At 50.2% G+C, this 15,293-nt stretch overlaps 5 protein-coding genes across 5 annotated transcripts; 3 read left to right on the top strand and 2 right to left on the bottom strand.

The window, feature by feature from the left end:
- Positions 1-53: 53 nt before the first annotated feature.
- On the bottom strand, positions 54-2,431 carry T310_7519 (indoleamine-pyrrole 2,3-dioxygenase; the record flags this gene model as incomplete). Its single annotated transcript, XM_013469683.1, has 8 exons — positions 54-155; positions 372-383; positions 549-580; positions 627-882; positions 947-1,249; positions 1,317-1,477; positions 1,558-1,871; positions 1,944-2,431. The coding sequence occupies 8 exons, from the start codon at positions 2,429-2,431 to the stop codon at positions 54-56; spliced, it is 1,668 nt and encodes a 555-aa protein (XP_013325137.1).
- A 2,038-nt stretch (positions 2,432-4,469) lies between these two features.
- Positions 4,470-6,319, top strand: T310_7518 (uncharacterized protein; the record flags this gene model as incomplete). The annotated part of the gene is made up of 8 exons (XM_013469682.1): positions 4,470-4,688; positions 4,752-4,790; positions 4,858-4,891; positions 5,029-5,129; positions 5,245-5,346; positions 5,507-5,552; positions 5,638-6,018; positions 6,075-6,319. 8 exons carry the CDS (start codon positions 4,470-4,472, stop codon positions 6,317-6,319), a joined length of 1,167 nt encoding a protein of 388 aa, XP_013325136.1.
- A 1,674-nt stretch (positions 6,320-7,993) lies between these two features.
- T310_7517 (Arrestin (Or S-antigen) domain protein) lies at positions 7,994-10,098 on the top strand (the record flags this gene model as incomplete). Its single annotated transcript, XM_013469681.1, has 5 exons — positions 7,994-8,197; positions 8,256-8,369; positions 8,427-8,639; positions 8,699-9,271; positions 9,334-10,098. The coding sequence occupies 5 exons, from the start codon at positions 7,994-7,996 to the stop codon at positions 10,096-10,098; spliced, it is 1,869 nt and encodes a 622-aa protein (XP_013325135.1).
- Positions 10,099-10,861: 763 nt separating this feature from the next.
- Positions 10,862-11,823, bottom strand: T310_7516 (uncharacterized protein; the record flags this gene model as incomplete). Its single annotated transcript, XM_013469680.1, has 3 exons — positions 10,862-10,970; positions 11,126-11,629; positions 11,807-11,823. The coding sequence occupies 3 exons, from the start codon at positions 11,821-11,823 to the stop codon at positions 10,862-10,864; spliced, it is 630 nt and encodes a 209-aa protein (XP_013325134.1).
- A 994-nt stretch (positions 11,824-12,817) lies between these two features.
- On the top strand, positions 12,818-14,302 carry T310_7515 (Isoflavone reductase; the record flags this gene model as incomplete). Its single annotated transcript, XM_013469679.1, has 2 exons — positions 12,818-12,840; positions 12,901-14,302. 2 exons carry the CDS (start codon positions 12,818-12,820, stop codon positions 14,300-14,302), a joined length of 1,425 nt encoding a protein of 474 aa, XP_013325133.1.
- Positions 14,303-15,293: the final 991 nt, after the last annotated feature.

Raw genomic sequence — 15,293 nt, 5'->3', positions numbered from 1 at the left:
AATCCCTCTGGGTTCCAAGAACCCCATACCAAATATCAAAAAAAAAAAAACAATTATTGGTCTAGTAAAACACCCTGCCCGCCAAAAGCTAAGTAGGTGGGGAGTTTTCGTAGCATCAGCGAACGGGTCCTGGGAGGGTGGACTCTTGGTGTGAGCTTTTTTTTCATTTTTTATATCTTTCTTAAAAAGGTAAAAAAAGTTCTAGCACCCAGGTTCTTGGGTGGTGCTAGGAAAACCCCAGTTTTGCCTTAACTTCTCTGTGTTTGACAGAATCAGCATGGGTTTTACTGACGACACCAAGTCTCGAATCCGAGACCCCCAGCAAGAGAGGAGAGGAGGATGAGTGGAGCGGTGTTTACTGCTTGACTTACAGGTCCCAGTTTCTGTCAGTTATAATGAATCTCAGTGGAAGGTAGGAAGGGAGGGAGATTATTTTATTATTCTTGCCTCAGACGATGAAGGATAAAACTATCTATTTTGACTAAGAACTGCGTATTGACTGCTTCCTGAATGAGATTGCTTTATTCTTAGAGGCTGACACTACGTACTGGCACATCGTACATCCATAACAACAGTGACGCTGTGTCGCACAAAAGCAGCAAGACTAATCTATATAATCTACACACCCCGCTCCTTGCACCACCGCTCGACCTCTCGAGCCAGCTTCTCCCGCTGATCGCGCACCTCCTCCATCATCGACGCGAGCTGCTTTCTGTATGCGGCAATGAAGGCTGCATCGTCGTTAGAGCGTGCATTCCCGTTTGCGTTCCCGTTCTGTCTATGCTCACCGTCGTCTGTGATGTTGTCGTCCTTGTCCTTGAGGTACGTGTCGTAGGTAGAAATCATCAGGTCCATCACGGCTGAGAGTTGGTTGGGTAGCCACTGTATGAATGCATTTTTTGATCAGTTTATGGATGCTTCCATACTAAATGGATTGTGTACGCACCGTGACGATCGGACTGCCTCCCGTGGCCGTAGGATGGGGCGTCCTGCGGATGATATACTCCCTGGCGAACAGCCAGTGGCGCCAGCGGAAACTGCGGACGTGGTCGAGCGTCTTGAGGTACAGGATGGCCGTCTCCGGATCCTGAATGGCAAAATCGCGGACGCCGCGCTTTTCAGCCCGGTCAGCAACATAGGCGAGGAATTCGCGATGCGGACGTGGCCGGTAGGCGCGGAACTCGTAGAGGATTTTTGTCAGGGGAGTGTCCGGCATGGGTATTTGCAGGAGATGGTCGAGGAGGGGAATCTAGAACACAGAAGATTAGCACAAACATGTTGCTTCTATACTCTTTTTAGGTAGTCGTAAGTCGTACAATGCTGTCATTTGCACCACTCTCCCCTCGGAAGTACAAGGGCTTGTTGTCATTGATGCCCTCGTACACCACCCCGTTGGGGAACATGGACTGAGAGGTGATGCCGAAGATGAAGACACGGAAGGATAAGTAGTCGGAGGGCTTAGAATTCTTCCACATTTCTGTTTCAGTCGTTGTCAGCAAGTGTGTACGATTGAACTTGTAACAGACAAGACACAAGATGGCGGCGACGTGAACCTACCTTCCATGCAAGCTTCGATCTTCTCCATGGCTTTCAAAATCTCTCGAAAGCCATCGTTGACTGCAGACCTCTGACCACCTTGCTCAATGGCGTCGAGGACCTTGACTGCGCCAGTGATCAGGGGCGCGGTCTCCTTGACCATGTCAACATGCGTCAAGATGAAACCAGCCTCGGAGCTCTTTGGGTCGAGTCCACGTTCGAAGGCCCTGACCAGGCGGAGGTTGTTGTAGTGGTATCCCTCTGATGGCTTGTCAAGAGTGTAATTGAAGAGACAGTATGATGCAGCATAGGACAGGAAAGGTGGGAGGTCCAGTCTATATAAATTCAGTATGGGTCCAGCAACAGGGTAACAGACAATTAGGGTATACGTCATAGGATAGACTTACATCTGAGCACAGCGGTACATTGGTCCAGCAATAGCCTTGGGCAGAAAATCCCTCCCTAATCCATAGCCTCCTTGAGGGTTCTTGCACCAGTTCTCCCAGCAGGGCTCCAGCAGATATGCAGAGGCCAGGAAGGAATAGTCCCGGAACACAGTGGTGATGGTGAACAGGTCAGGCTTCCCATCCTTAGTGACAAGCTTGTCCACCTCCTCAGTCAGGTCAGGGAGCTCTGCATGAACGGTTGGGCCCAGTTGGTATGTGGCCAAGAGACCTGGAGAGCCATCATCCCTGACAACAGGAAGACGGTCCATAAGGGACTGGAGGGGCTTGAAGGCCTCTGGCAGTGTAGCAGGGGCCAGCCTGTAGGGCAGGAAGCCAGTGGAGGTAGTGATGGTGAAGGGATCAAGGGATGGGGGCAAGGTAGAAGGGTCATCATTGATGTGAGGGAAGTGTTTCACAGTAGACGGTGGAACAGTCTCAGCGACGGCCATGGTGCTCAGGAAGGGTTAAAAGATAAAGAGACAAGACAAATATATGTTATATGATATGGCTGATGATGATATGCTATATGTATGTAGGCAGGTACACTCTACCTCTATAGGGAGGAAGTTTAGGGTTCGTACGGGGAAGGGCCAGAAGGGTGGATCACTCCAGGGGGTAGTAGGAAGGCGCTAAGAAACAAGACAAAAAAGGCAGCAATATGTGTTGAGGATCTTCGTTCGACCACAGGACGGTAGAATAAAGAAGCAGAAACTCGAGTTTTTGGACGGGACACAAGCCAGGCTTATATATTCATTGAGGCCGGTATCAATTCCGGCCTCACATCCACCATTGCCCAAGAGAGTGTATAATGCAGTGGAGCCAATACGTCAGTGTTGCATTCGCTGTCAAAACGTTATAAACGAGATATCTAAGCTTGAATACGTGATTTTGATGCATTTCATCGACCAAAAGCATGGAAAAGGCAGCAATCCATGTCGTCTATCACAGCGAGGAGTCGATCTATAGAAGGAGGGCAAGACACGGTCACGGGTTCGCGCTAAACCGCATTGGGATCAGCTGAGATATCACTGTCAGGCGCGTCTATGCCCTATAAAACCCTCTAATTTTTGTCAATTCAGCTTCTAATGGATAGAATAAGGTATAGAAAACCACACAGATCAGTAACAGATCTCTTTATCGCCAGTTGCGTGGAGAAATTCCCTGTAATCGCATCATTTTCATAGATCGACATCCCCAGATCTGATATCATGCACGATCCTGATTGGCCAGAACAAGGTCACACCGTCAGCGCTTATTTGTGTTAGTTGCCAAGAGGCCGGAATTTTCCCGGCCTCCGACGATATCCGCCGATGGGCGACGGTAGCCAGCTCAGTTGCCTCAACGGGCAACCCGACCTATTCTCGTGGTCAGGTGACGCAGGTTAGCGAGAAGGCATGACGCTTGTAGGACAACATTAGAATCGTATTTATAAGAAGGGATTTGCTGATATCGTACGAACAGGGCCTAATTTCTATATGGGCATGATCAATCGAACAACTGCTTGAGTGGATTGCATGCACTCTGAAGCGCCAAAATTCCAATATGTGCGATATAAGTATCAGTTCAGTATAAGACCAGGAGTGTAGTAGCAGACGTGTCAATGCGCCGGTTGTCCTTGTCTTATGACGCTCAATGAGCTATGCTATGGATATCTCCACCCCCGCATTTTCCAGAAATAACTACGCCACTTTCCGTTGGCTAGGTCATCATCATATCCTTTCCTTTTAGCGCATATGAAGCCAGTAAAAAACTGGATCTCATCTGAGCAGAACATTTCTTATATTCGTTATTGTACAGTTATAGTACAGAGCTGGGTTATAATCATGCTTTGATCCCGATATCGGGAAACGGTAAACGACACTCTTCTCTAGCGATGGCGTCGAAAGCGCCTAAGGACACAATTAGCAATTGAAAGGCCTCCGTTTTATAGGAAACTATACTTATACTCCTGCATGAGAAAAGGACCACTTACCCTGTGGGAGGTATATCCATCGCAAGAAATAATCCACCTCCGAAGTCAACGACCCGGAAGAATAGACAAAACATGCCGATCCTATACAAATGTTGTCACGTTCCCTGACCTACCCCATTCCCATCACCGCCTTGTCCGCCGTCAGAAACATGTTGAATTTTTCGGTATTCTTCCTCGAGCCGCCTCTGCATCTCAAACTCGGCTTGCCGTTCGCGTTTGATGCGCTGCTTCTCCTCGTCCCGCAGAACGCCTGCGTGCATTGCCTGAGAACAGAACGTGTCAATTCAAGATTAATCAATTGAGACGTCACTGTCCGCAGACATCATGGGGAAACCTGGCCTACCGCTCTGTCTGCTTCTTGCGCCCAGTGGACAAAGTAGATGATGCCTGCCGCAGCAAGCGTTGTGGCGGCCAAGGTCACTTTGGAGGCCCGAGACATGGTGTCAATCACCTGTCTCTCTGGAGACAGGAGAACAAAATAAAAGAACGCGGCTGCAACGTCAATGGAGACAATGATGAGCGTGTCTATTGTCAGGCGGAGCTCCAAAATACTGCAATCGGGTTGGCATGTCGGCGGTCTGGGGCGGCAGAATCCACTGCGTGTTGACGCAGCGGCCCACCGGGGCGATTGCGGCCAAGCTGCCATCGCGAGCTCCACGACTCTGCTCCGTCTCCATCATTCCCTTCCTGATATCGATCTCATCACTCCTCCAGGGAGATCGATTTTCAATATGGTATATCTCATTTATTCCCTCTAATGACGCACTAGCGTGACTGGATATGCTGACCAGTTACAGTCTGCGCAGAACTCCGCGGGCATCCAGACCCTCCTGGATGTAAGTCGTCTTCCATATGGGCATTACCGCCGGTCGTGTTATCGCGGAGCTAATTCGCACATTATAGGCTGAGCGAGAAGCTCAGAAGATTGTCCAGCAAGGTGAGCTCCATGAGTCGATCTCTGGCAAATCGCAAGCTAACATCGCCGTCTAGCCAGAGAATGTATGCAAACCCCGCCTGACCACGTTTCAGGATGCCTGTTTTCAGCACGAGAGAAATCCCTGCTAACTCGAATAGACCGCACAAAGCGAGTAAAGGACGCTAGAACGGAGGCGCAGAAAGAAATCGAAGAGTACAGGAGGCAGAAGGAGGAAGAGTTCCGGAAGTTCGAAGCGGAGGTATGCTGTTTCAGAATATCCCCGGCATTTTGGCCGACAAGGATTGCGCATTGGTGCAATAATCAGCGGATGCAAAGCGAGGACACGCGGACTGACGTTGTGTGATCTTTTGCAGCACACGAGCGGTAACAAGAAGGCCGAAGAGGAAGCGAACAGGGAGGCCGAGCTGAGGCTCCAGGAGATCAAGGAGGCTGGCAAGAAGCACGGCGACAAGGTGGTAAGCGACCTGATTAACGCGGTGGTGAATGTCAAGCCCGAAGTGCCGGAGAAGATTGCGGCTGCATAGGCGGAAGAAGAGGAAAGGGGTTTTGGCTTTCTTGACGTCAGAAGAAGTCTGAAACTGGTCTTGTTAATTCTTGTATGACATATGTTCTGAGATACAATACACTGCGTCTTCCATTGTCCATAGATGTGGACATGGCGGTGCGACCTCTAAAAGAGAGATATTCTTCGCGCCCCAAAAACTGTAGATTTGATTACATAATTCCTGAGATTCTACTATTATTAGGTATATTTTCAGGCCATTGCAATGCATGGTGTATGAGTTACAAATCGAGTCAGTTGAAGCTGATTCCGGCCATCTTGGCTGAGCGCGGAGCGACTTGCTTGATGGCGTCACCGACGGCGGAACCTCCGTATCTTCACATCATCGTCCGCCAACCAGGCAGATACAACATGAGATGTGACGTTAGAACCCTTGGATGCAGTTCCATCCTAATTGACGTCCGGCCGTATCGCAGGCAATTATGTGTTAGTTGCAGGCGGCGGAGCTTCAGTTCTCGTCCAGCGGAGCGCAGTTCACAACGGCACGGTAGCGTGCATGATCCGCGCTTCAGGGATCTTGGGAAATTGATCGAGGATAAATATGCGTTCATACGGACCAACTATGGTTAGTGTTCTCGATAAGTCCTTTTTCAACGAAAATCTACTGAACTCGAGTTTCAGAAACCCCGACGCATACTATTGTGCTTGCGCATGGTTTGCTCGGCTTCGATGAGCTCCGCATCGCCGGTTCTTTCCTCCCGGCCATCCAGTATTGGTACGGTATCAAGGACGCCTTGTCCATGAAAGGAATCAAAGTGATCACTGCCACGGTGCCTCCGTATGGATCGATCGAGGAGCGTGCTGCAGAATTGGCCAGATATATTCGTGCCGGCGCCAAAGGCAAAGATGTCAATATCATTGCGTAAGCTCCCATCCCTGCAGAGCAAGAATTCCAATCAAGACCTGACTGACATTGCCCAGTCATAGTATGGTGAGATACCATACATGTCCCTGTCGTTTTCTAGGGAAGTATCGCTCATTGACGTGCATAGGGGTGAGCCACGCGCTGTGCGCTCTTCTAGTGAGCGTCGCTAATGCACCGTGAAGAGGACTGGACTCTCGTTACATGATCACCAGGTTAAAGCCGACAGAGTTCAATGTAAAATCGCTAACCACGATTGCTACTCCCCATCGCGGTTGGTAGGAATGGGTACGGTACTAGGACATGGCTGACTGGAGCAGGTTCCGCTGTAGCCGACTATTTTGTCGGACTTGTTGATAGCAATGGTCTGTTGTCGTTCAATGTTACAAGATCCTTGCTGAAGTCGGATAACAAGCTTACTTCATCTTAGTTGCTCGGCTACGTCGGCTGTCTTCGTTAATTGATCGAGTCAAGTTCGACGCGCGCGCTTTCAGCCAGTTAACACGCAAGTATATGCAAGAGGAGTTCAATCCCAATACGCCTGACGTCGAGCATGTTAAGTCAGTGGCTCTCATTTAGGTGTCTTATCCAGGAGACGGCCGGAGTTGCTGAGACTTCTCGACTAGGTACTTTTCATACGGAGCTCTATTTCATCCAGGCCTGTTCTCCATATTCCGCCAATCCCATCGGATTCTGGAGGACATCGAGGGGCCAAATGACGGATTGGTTAGTGTCGCCAGCAGTAAATGGGGTGGTGATGCTGGCTATAGGGGCACGCTCGTGGGCGTCAATCACCTGGATCTCATCAACTGGACCAATCGACTCGATTGGCTTATAGGCGGGCTGACAGGGAAAAAGAGAAAGTTCGTATCTAAACCCTTCACGACAGGATTGTTCATCGTTATCTGATTGCCTGCTGATTCATTCTGGGATTACAGGTTCAATGCCATTGCTTTCTACCTGGACATTGCAGGTATGCGGCAGATAACGTCCCCCTTGTCTCATGATAACCAGGCTGAATGCGCTAGCAGACATGCTTGCAAAAGAGGGCTTATGACTTGGAAACGAATACGTGTCATGTCCTTTTCAACAACTCCAGCTGAACATGCCTGTAGTCAGGTTCTACACATAGCCATAGATGCATCCGATACCCAGGATACAAGGTCGCACGCCAAGGCAGAAGCGTTTTATCGCTGTAGCTGGTACAGTGGCAGTTGTATCGGGGCTTGGTTTAGTGCGCCCAGATGAGGCTGTGCTCGCACCAATCCCCTGAATGGAATGGCTTGAAGACCAGGTACATACAGCAGATCCTCCACATGAGCAGAGCATAGTCGTACTCCGTAGTTTCACCATACACTAGTGGAATGGACTGCGTTGAAGGTTACGGGATACTATGCTGTCCGTAGAAATCGAAGCGTCCGGCAGGCGGCGGATTCGCGCATCCCGCCCGGCCAGCCAACAAAAAACGTCATCAGGCTTCCGAATGCTTAGCTTGTACTGGCACAGCTTTCTACATTCTGGCCATCCCTCCAAAACACCCAATTAATACTGATGCTGCGCTCGTTTCTCTCCTCCGGTCTCTGCGCATCTGACCTCCATGCTTCCACGAAAGGCAACGGACGGATTGACTTGTAGAGCCTCCTAGTCGCCTGCTCCACCTCCCCTCCATCCCCCCGCCATGGCAGCCAGAATCCATCTGGACCGGCCACACGCCCATTTCACCAATCTCGATGTCCTTACCGGCAGGGTTATTCTCCAGCTGCACACAGATACCTCGATAAGCTCGATCAATGTGAAATTGGAAGGGGAGAGTCGCACGCGCCTCTCGGGTCCGCGGCATGATGGTTCGGACAAGAAAAAGACGGAGCTCGAAGTCCACAAGGTGAGGAACCCATTGTGATTTCGCAATTGCTCAGTCGACAGCCGGCTCACACGAGTAGATATTGTACAAAGTCACCACCGTCTTCCCGAGTCCGGATGTCGCCCAGCACAGCTCCCCCCATGCGGCGTTCACTCTGGCTCCAGGTACCTACGAATATCCGTTTCAGTTCAAAGTGAGTGATGTCGGTTTGGACAGGAGTCGATAGCGCGCTGACTGACGGGTTGTCCAGTTCCCGTTCAATAACTCGTGCAGCAACCACAATTCCATGATGACGAATATAAACATGACGGGATTGCGAGTCGAGGTCGCGAGGGATACGGATCGACACGTGAAGAAGACACTGCCTCCGTCGATAAAGTCCTTTCCCGGAGAAGCAGAGATTAGATACTATGTCAAAGCCACCGTCGTACGGCCCCAGTTCTATAAGGAGAACATTCGAGCGGTACGCGCGACTTTACTGCACCGTCGATACAGATCATACAGCTAATCACGATCCTACAGTTCGCCGACTTCAACTTTCTCCCAATTGAACCCCCAAGGAGCGGTAATCCCAATGAGGAGATGTACGCCCGACGTCAGCACGAATTTTCGAGACCTGTCGCTTCTCAGAAAAAGAGGGGACTGTTCCATAAAAGGTCGCTGCCTGCGTTGACCACGTCCAGAGAACCACCAGTACGGGTCTCCGTCGACGCCCGATTACCAAATCCTCCAATCCTCACTTGCAACGCGCCGATCCCACTTCGAATCCTTGTGACGAAGCAATCCATGAGCCCCGAGCCGGTATATTTGCAGTTGCTGCAAATTGAGCTCATCGGTTACACGCACATCCGTGCTCACGATCTCGAGCGGGTAGAGACTCTGAGCACGCTGATCCTCAGTCAGAGCAACATGAACATGCCTCTTGGGAAAGGCAATGACCCTGTAGGGACGGAGTGGAAGATAGATGCTAGCTTGTGGAATCGGATACCCCTGCCTCCCAACATCGCACCCTCCTTCGAGACATGCAACATCCGCAGGAGCTACGAATTAGACGTGCGGGTTGGGCTGACCTACGGCGCACCCGGAGCGATGCAGGTACGTATGGTATGCTTTAACCTCTTAGGGTCACCTGTCCTGACGTGCGCTTCTGGTTTCAGTCTCAGGTTATCGTCTTACCTCTGAGACTGGGTGTGAAGGTCTACTCTGGAATCGCTCCGCCAAGGGCGCTTCTGGAGGCCATGGCCGCAGAGGGAAAGATCCAGCGTGTCAGGCCTGAACCACCGCCTCGTCCATCCGCTAATGAAGATGTGCCGCCTCCCATGCCTGCAAGACCTACTCCTCCTCCCGCCCCAGCTCCCGCTCCCGATCCCGCTCCTCCGGCTTCTATCCCAGCAGTCCTTGCCCAGGAAGATGAGCCGCCAGATGATGCACCACCGAGTTATGAGGACGCCATGGCAGAAGGGATTGGTCCGATAGATGGCCCACGCCCAGAGTATAACCCACCCAACACCTCTGCCGATAGGGGACTCTCAGGACCCGTCACTGATGCCAAAGCCCCAGTCGATTCCACGAGGGATGAAAAGGTCTATTCCAACAACAGCCCTTTATCGCGTGCTTCATCCGAGTCTGTGGATATGCTCCCGACAACGCCGGGCTCGCGGCCAGAGTCTCTCGCCGACGAGAGTTGGATCCAGGAGCCAGAAGCGACGACGACGAGCCAGCCGAGTTTTCCGCACAAGGGGAGTGATCATCTCAGTGAGCAGTCTCAGTACGGTGCCCCGCAGCAGCCGGGATCTGCTCGAGCCGATCAACGGAGTCCGCCAGGACGACCGGGGCTGAGTATCCGCACGTTCAGTACGGGTGTCCCGAATCGAAGACCGGTGCCAGGGAACCCGGGGAGCGGCGGAGCGTCTCAGTCATGAGAGCCAGATACGACAGAATACCACTGTCTACGACTGTGTCCGACAATGGGTAATTTGTTCCTTTCTTTTCACACATTTGTGTCATCTTGCCGATGACCTTTGTCGATGACCACGGGTATATATATCCTCCAATCTGGGAGGATGCAACGCACGCAATGCATTTACATGGAGTTATGGTTGCATACAGTGTTTTTGGGATGGGTAATCTTTTTTTTTTGGTATTTCCTTTTTCTTCTAGTATTAGTCTTTTTTTTTGTCCCCCTTTTTTCCCCTTCTTAGTTCATTTTTAATTTTCCCTTCCTTTTTTTTAACGCTGAACGATATCCACTCTAGTCTGTAATGCGATTGTATATATATATCTATATACATTTTACATCAATTTTGAAATGTAGCTCTTTGGAGTTTCCCGTGACCATGAAATCAGTTAGCACGACCGAATGATTCTATCTTAGCATCCTGAGCACTCTCAGCCAAAAAAAAATGTGTAGAAAGAAAGCAATCAAATCAAATCCGAGATCAAAGTTTCCATTGAGACATGTCCGTGTCATCATAATCCTCCTCATACCAGCGTGATGCTCTGGGCGGTATCGCTAAGCCCCATAGACCCCAGATTTTATTGCGCCAGATACGACTTGGTCGGTCGATAGGGGAGGCACGTTGAAACCCGATAATGTAACTGTCATCAGATAAATGGGATGTAAGCTTTGGGAATTTCACATTGGTTTTGGTAAAGAACACCAAATTATAGCAGAGATAATAGAAGCTAGAAAGAAGAACGGGAGAAGGAATAATACATCTTCTTTGACTCCTCATCCCAGAGAGGACGTTTAAGTGCAGTGAACATGGGGTAAATACCTGCATCGATAAGATTCCTATTTTTTTGGCAGATAGATAGATATAGATAGATAGATAGATATGCATATTAGCAAATGTATTTATTTACTGATGGGCTTCTAACTGATGTACCCAACATGTCATCATATGGCATTACTAGAAAGAAATGTGAGAGAGAGAGAGAGAGAGATACGTGTGAGCAACCTTGAATGCCTCGCGAATATCGTCACGCGTGGTATCAGGCAAAGTCCAAAAGAGGGCATCCATTTCAATGTTGTGCCCGAGGCGAATGCCAGGTAATCGAATCATCAACAGGTAGAAGATGTAGCCGCCAGGAACAAATCCATCTTCATCTTGTTTGTCCTTTTTGTAGCCTAGGAGGGTAGGCGTCGATTCGCAGCGCTTCTCCGTCAAGCGCTGGAGAGCATCGAATTCTGATTGAGCTATTGAGTCGAGTGTTTCTGAAGCCTGTTCTGCCCTTTCTTCGGGACGGTCCATTTCTGAGCCCTTGTATGGAAGCTGCATGTAGATCCTCATCAGGGCCTCTTCGCTGGGATTGTCGACGTTTTGACAGACGAATAATGCCGAAGCAGAAGAGGGGGTTTTGTAAGTCTCATAGTCACTCTCGTCCAACTGTCGGTGTTTCTCGTTGACTTTGGTGACCAGCGTCCATGTTGAAGGGCGTGGTTCAGTGAAGCTGATGTTAGTCCCAATAATAAAATGTCTACTGAAAAAAAACCTCTGCTACCCATGGAGATAGAGGAATAATGAGCATCTACATGGATATTTGTAGACTGCCAGCTACAACTCGGGGAGCAACCTTAAGAGTATAGTAATTACCTAACGTAGGCGTGTTTGGATTTGCACACGTGACCGTTCACGGCCTTCCATGTTGCTGCCTTGATCTACTGTGTTGCTGGCGCTGACATGTCTGCTATCAAAGAAGATGTGATCTATGTTCAATTTGGGTGCAGACTATATAAGGTAGATAGGTGATTCTATCGTATGTATGTACTGAAAGGTCCGCGAGCAGCTAACAGCTCACTCTTTCCTCACCTGGCCAATGCCAAAATACTCCGTAGAATGGTGAAAAAGGGCCCACATCCCCCTTCTTCCAGCCTCTGTTGCTTTTGAATTTTTCACATCTGCTGTTCTTATTTTTGTCTGTTGAAAGAGCCCAGAAGCAATTCGGGAAGGTGATGTATTAGGGCTCAGCCCTGATCAGCTGACCGGCAGTTCTCCTGCTTCACCTTCAGTCCTTCGCGGGGCATGTAAGAGATACTTAGCGATCTTACTTAACATTGACATCACGGCTAATTCAGCTATCATCTTAGGAATCTAGCAAGTTGAGGCAGGTCGACTGACAGGACGGCACAAGATTACTCCGTGCGGAGGATATTATTACCATTGGCCAAATGGGGCGTTTTAAGGCATCTGATTGGCTGCTCGCGAACAGCGTAATTAAATCAAAAAAAACTTTGATTTCTACACGAAAATAAATAAATAAGCAAAATTTCTCCCTCTGCGATGGATATCTCGTCGCTTTTGAACCATTGCCACTCGTTATCTATCCATTGATATATAGAACCCAATTCCCTGGATAATGGAGGACCTGCACTCCTCAGCTGAAAGCGCAGGAATGGCTGCTGCAGCCATCGCTCCTACTGAGAAGACCGGCCAAGAAAGCCAAGAAGACGGGCAGCTGCAGCTGCAGAACAACAACCGACGACTCGAGGCAGAAACGAGGATGACCTGGATCTGCTGAAGCTGGGGTACAAGTCCGTGCTGGCGCGGGGCTGGGGCGCGTTCGACAACTTCGCCTGCTCGTTCTCGGCCCTGTACTGCATAGGCGGCATTCGGGTGCTCTTCTCTATCGCGCTCAGCAATGGTGGACCTGCGGCGATGTATGTAAATGTGCATGCAATTCTTCTACTTTAGTATATGCTCGCTGACATGATCGTTGCAAAGGTGGAGCTCCTGGGTCTCCGGGAGTATCCTATCAATCATCACGGCAGCCACTCTCGCTGAGGCCTGCTCCGCTTACCCTGCTGCCGGGTCCATCTACTACTGGGCTTTCAGATCCTGGGGAGGCGGCAGGCTGGGCCGCTTTGTCTCGTTCCTGGTCGCCGCTTGGACGTTGGTAGCGTGGACTTCTTTCCTGGCGACCGATTCTTTCGGGGTTGCAAATTATCTGGTCTCGGAGGTGGTCGTCTTCAATCCCAAGACCAGTTTTCCGTACGATAACGCGGATGTGAAGGCGCGAGCGGTGGCATGGGCCTTCTCGCTGCTATTCCTCGCCATCGCGACTTCAATGAACTTCCTCCCGCCTCGCCACTATGCCTGGGTGTTCCGCGCCGGCTTCATCGTCATCGTGATCGATATGCTTCTCAACTTCATCTGGCTGCCCATCGGAGTATCGCGCACGTACGGCTTCCAGTCGGCGGAATTTGTCTTCACGTCCACGTACAACGGGGGAGGCACGAGCCCCGGGCTCAATTGGATCTTGTCTTGGTTCCTGGTTGGCAGTTGTCTGGTTGGCGAAGACGCCTCGGGCCACGTCGCCGAGGAGACTGTCTCTGCGAAGAAAGCCGCCGCCAAAGGCGTCTTCTGGTCAACCGTTGCATCGGCGCTCTGCGGCTTCGTCATTATTATCCTCTTCCTGTTCTGCATGCCTCCCATCGACACATTCTATAACACCAGCGCACCGCAACCGTTCATCAACATGTATGCGCTGGCTCTGGGGCCGCGTGCACATGTCGTGGCCACTATTGTCTCAATGATTGGAGCTATCCTCAACACGTCAATCTCCCTCGTTGCCGTCTCCAGACTCGTGTTCGCCATTGCGCGAGATTCCGTCTTCCCCTTTAGCGACGTCCTCTGCCGAGTTTCGAAATCGAAGCAGCCGCACAACGCCGTTATTTTCATCGCGACGATTGCAGCCCTTCTCCTCTGCACCCAGTTGCCCTCTCAGGTTGCCTTTGCAAGTTTGACATCGACCTCGGCCGCTGGTTCGATTGCTGCGTACGCGCTTGTTGGGTTTGGCCGCGCTTTCGTCTCTCACAAGACTTTCCAGCCGGGTTTTTGGGATCTGGGAAGATTCGGAGTCTTGATGGCCATTGTGACTTTTATCTGGAACGGCTTTGCGTTCGCTGTTCTCTGCGCGCCTCAGTATAGTGACAGCGCCATCGACCAGGATGCGGGCTTGCTGAACTATGCCATCGTCATCATGGCGGGCATTACAATCATTGCGCTGGAAGAATGGTGGCGGAAGTCCAAGCGTGTTTGGTTCCACAATCTGAAGGATCTCGACAGCAGCTCCCAAGACATCGAAGTCCATCCGGCGGAAAAGGGTAGCCCGACAGCTGTCTAACCGCTCGCTCTGTCATGGTGTAGCTGTTGTGGAGGATGAGATTGGATGATTAACGTCTGAAGAAGGGAATACTACCGGAGGGGTAAGTCAAGTTAGATGTATGTATGGAGCATGACGGGTGTTCGAGGCATGCTTCGCGAAGCAAGCAAGCATGACTCGTTCTGAGAGATACCGTTAGAACTTGATCTGGATAATACCAGCGAAAGGACTATGCTTCATACATCTCCCTTTTCTTTCTTCCGTTCCTGCGAGAGCATTTTGATGCTACTAACCTTAGGCACATGTACCACCCACCAACCCCGACTTTGGGACAGCAAGGCCCTACAAAACAAGGCCCAACCAGGCCAAGCCCAGTCGCTCCTGCAATCGCGCCGTATCATATCGTATCCTGACCCAAAGCGGATGCGAACGAAACTTGCCCCAGGCCTCCCAGGCCTCCATCAACCCACCCATCAATCATTTATCTCCCTGCGATCCTATGATCCTATGATCCTCCCCATATTCTTCTATTCCGCTTTGATTCGCATTTCCTGTCCTGCCCTGCCCTCTCCGTGCCCTTCGTAAAAATGGCCCCTTCTCGTATCTTTCTTCAGAAACGTAGATCGTCACTGTCGTATCGTCCGTAGAGTGATTTCTGCCCCTCCATCCATACTTGAGCATTCCAAGTGCTGTGTCTCTAACGTAGAGATTGTAGACGAAGAAGCCCCTGTAAAATTCCTCCTTTTTTTTCTTTTAAGCGGCAAGAAAGGGCCTTGCGCATACGTATGGTAAACTTTGTATACAATCCATTCCCGAAACTCTACAGCTATGAAGGTTACGAATGGCATTAAATTTGTATTTTTTTCCCCCAGTATCGCTGCCTGGCTGTCTGGCATTGCTCGTCTCTCGTCTCTTTATGTCTATGTTTCTTACTTAGATGGCAGTTCTATTGTATTCCAATGAAATTACTACTTTATAAAATGTTATTCCTATCTGTTGTTTGCGATCAAAT

This window comes from Rasamsonia emersonii, assembly GCF_000968595.1.
Source record: "Rasamsonia emersonii CBS 393.64 chromosome Unknown ctg1118621760555, whole genome shotgun sequence".
NCBI lineage: Eukaryota > Fungi > Ascomycota > Eurotiomycetes > Eurotiales > Trichocomaceae > Rasamsonia > Rasamsonia emersonii.
The sequence above is the reverse complement of the archived record's forward strand: the minus strand, read 5'-3'. Positions and strand labels throughout refer to the sequence as shown.